Source organism: Egretta garzetta, unplaced genomic scaffold (assembly GCF_000687185.1).
Source record: "Egretta garzetta isolate BGI_Z169 unplaced genomic scaffold, ASM68718v1 scaffold245, whole genome shotgun sequence".
In the NCBI taxonomy this organism is placed as follows: domain Eukaryota; kingdom Metazoa; phylum Chordata; class Aves; order Pelecaniformes; family Ardeidae; genus Egretta; species Egretta garzetta.
Window position 1 is genome coordinate 861,308 of NW_009259721.1, and position 1,866 is coordinate 863,173.

General features: G+C 66.3%; 1 protein-coding gene across 1 annotated transcript in view; it reads right to left on the minus strand.

Annotated features, from left to right (window-relative positions):
• MOV10 (Mov10 RISC complex RNA helicase) overlaps positions 1–1,866 on the minus strand; it is a 5,409-nt gene that overhangs the window by 3,039 nt on the left and 504 nt on the right. The window contains exons 2-8 of the mRNA XM_035894868.1: positions 1,691–1,824; positions 1,361–1,599; positions 1,041–1,281; positions 691–813; positions 431–584; positions 199–353; positions 9–66 (exon numbers count right to left, since the gene is read on the minus strand). Of these exons, the coding sequence (XP_035750761.1) occupies positions 9–66; positions 199–353; positions 431–584; positions 691–813; positions 1,041–1,281; positions 1,361–1,599; positions 1,691–1,824 (1,104 nt within the window). The remainder of the gene's footprint in view (positions 1–8; positions 67–198; positions 354–430; positions 585–690; positions 814–1,040; positions 1,282–1,360; positions 1,600–1,690; positions 1,825–1,866) is intronic.

Genomic DNA, 1,866 nt, shown 5'->3' on the forward strand with positions numbered 1-1,866 from the left:
AGGGGCAGCCGGCTGAAGGTGAAGGTCACGTCGAACCTCAGGTTGTTCACAAACTTCTTCAGCAGCCTGGGAAGGAGCAGTGTGAGCAGGGCATGGGGACGCTCCCCCACGCCCTCCCCAGCCTGCACCCAGCCTTTGGCACATCCCAGAGGGGCTGCCAGGGCCCTGCCAGCCCGGCCGGGGCCGGACACCACTCACTTGGAGGAGAAGCCCAGCCTGACCTTCTCCAGCTCCACGCCGTGTACGTAGCCCTTGTACTGGACGAGCGGGGAGTGGTCCCGCTCGCTGCTCAGGTGGGCGAAGAGGTGGTCCCCCTTCAGCACGGATGGGCGGTTCTCAGCCACGCCAGGCACCTGTGCCAAACGGCCGGTGTGATGCCGGGCACCCAGGAGCCAGGCACCCCTCCCGCCCCCCGGCTCCCCCTACGCACGTCGAGGACCAGCAGTGCCCGTTCCTGCACCATGGGCACGTCCTGCATGTCATAGCGCCGGATGTCCACCTCCATCTGGATCTCCTCCAGGTGCAGCAGCAGCTGGAACTTCTGCTGGTAGTTCCCAGCCTGCAGGGGAGCCTCCAGCAGCGACCTGCGGGCAGCAGGGATGTCACTGTGCCCTGGGAACGCCTCCGCCAAGGGGCAGCGGGTGGGAGGCGCAGGGCTGGGCAGCGTGGCCCCCACCTCTTGGCACTCACCGCATGGCAGCCCAGCTGGAGCTGGCACTGGCATTGGGTCCGAGCAGGATCGTGTCCTTGAGGCTCTTCTGGTAGTGGTAAGTGCCCAGGGGGATTTCCCTCTCCAGTTCATTTTTCAGGGAGCTGGGCGGAGGGGACAGCAGTGCCACAGGGACTGCCCTGGGCTGCAACCACGCGTGGCCCCGGCAAGCAGAGTGTCCCCAACCCCACTGTCACCAGCCATGGCACGGGGATGGAGCACTGTGCCGGGGTGCCAGACAGACAGGTCCCATGGAGCTGAGCCTTGTCCCAGCCAGAGAAGAGACCAGGGCCCTCCGCGCAGGATGGCAGCAGGTGACCCCACCACCTACCTGTTGGGGGGGATGCCGTCCTCAGTGATGACGGTGACAGGGTGCTGGAGGCTGGCCTGGGAAGGCTGGAAAGGTGCTGAGGGCCCCAGGTCCTTGGCCAGCTGGCTCTCGGCCACGGCAGCGACGTAGCGCCTGATGCTGAAGGGCTCGGCCGGCTCCTTGGTGAACTCGAAGACCACCATGGCATGGAAGTACCCATTGCAGGTGGCCAGGCACCGCACGTGGATGGGGTACGTGTCGCCTGCGAGGCAAAGAGGCGAGAGCTGGGTCCTGCATCTCCTCTGGCAGGGCAGGGCGCAGGGCAGGGGACAGGGTCCTACCTGGGTGCAGCAGCAGGGACTGGCCCTGCGTCGCCCCTTGCTCGTCCGTGAAGGAGAGCTCCCGTGACTGCTGGTGTGGCTGGCACCGGCGCAGCGTCACGGCCTCTGCCCCGTGGTTCTGCACCAGGATGACGACCGTCCGGGTCTCGCCGGGCACCACCGGGAAGCGAATGTGCCCGTTGTCCTGGTCGTGCTCAGAGACAATCTCCACCCCGTGCTTCCCACGGATGAACTCAGCCCTGTGGGAAGGGAGAGTCAGGCTTTCCCAGCCAGGGCTGGGATGCCCAGGCTGTGCTGGGGCAGGCATGGGCAGGGTGCTGCCAGTCGTACCACTTCTTGGCACGGCTCTGGGGCACTTGCGGACCGGAGCTGGGCTGCTGCCCTGAGGCAGATGCGGACACCAATGCCTCTGCATTCGTTCTGGGTCTCCGGTACTGGTCTGCCACCACCACACGCCTCTTCTCCTGCAAGGAGCAGACAGCATCAGCATAGCCCTGGGGTCCTGC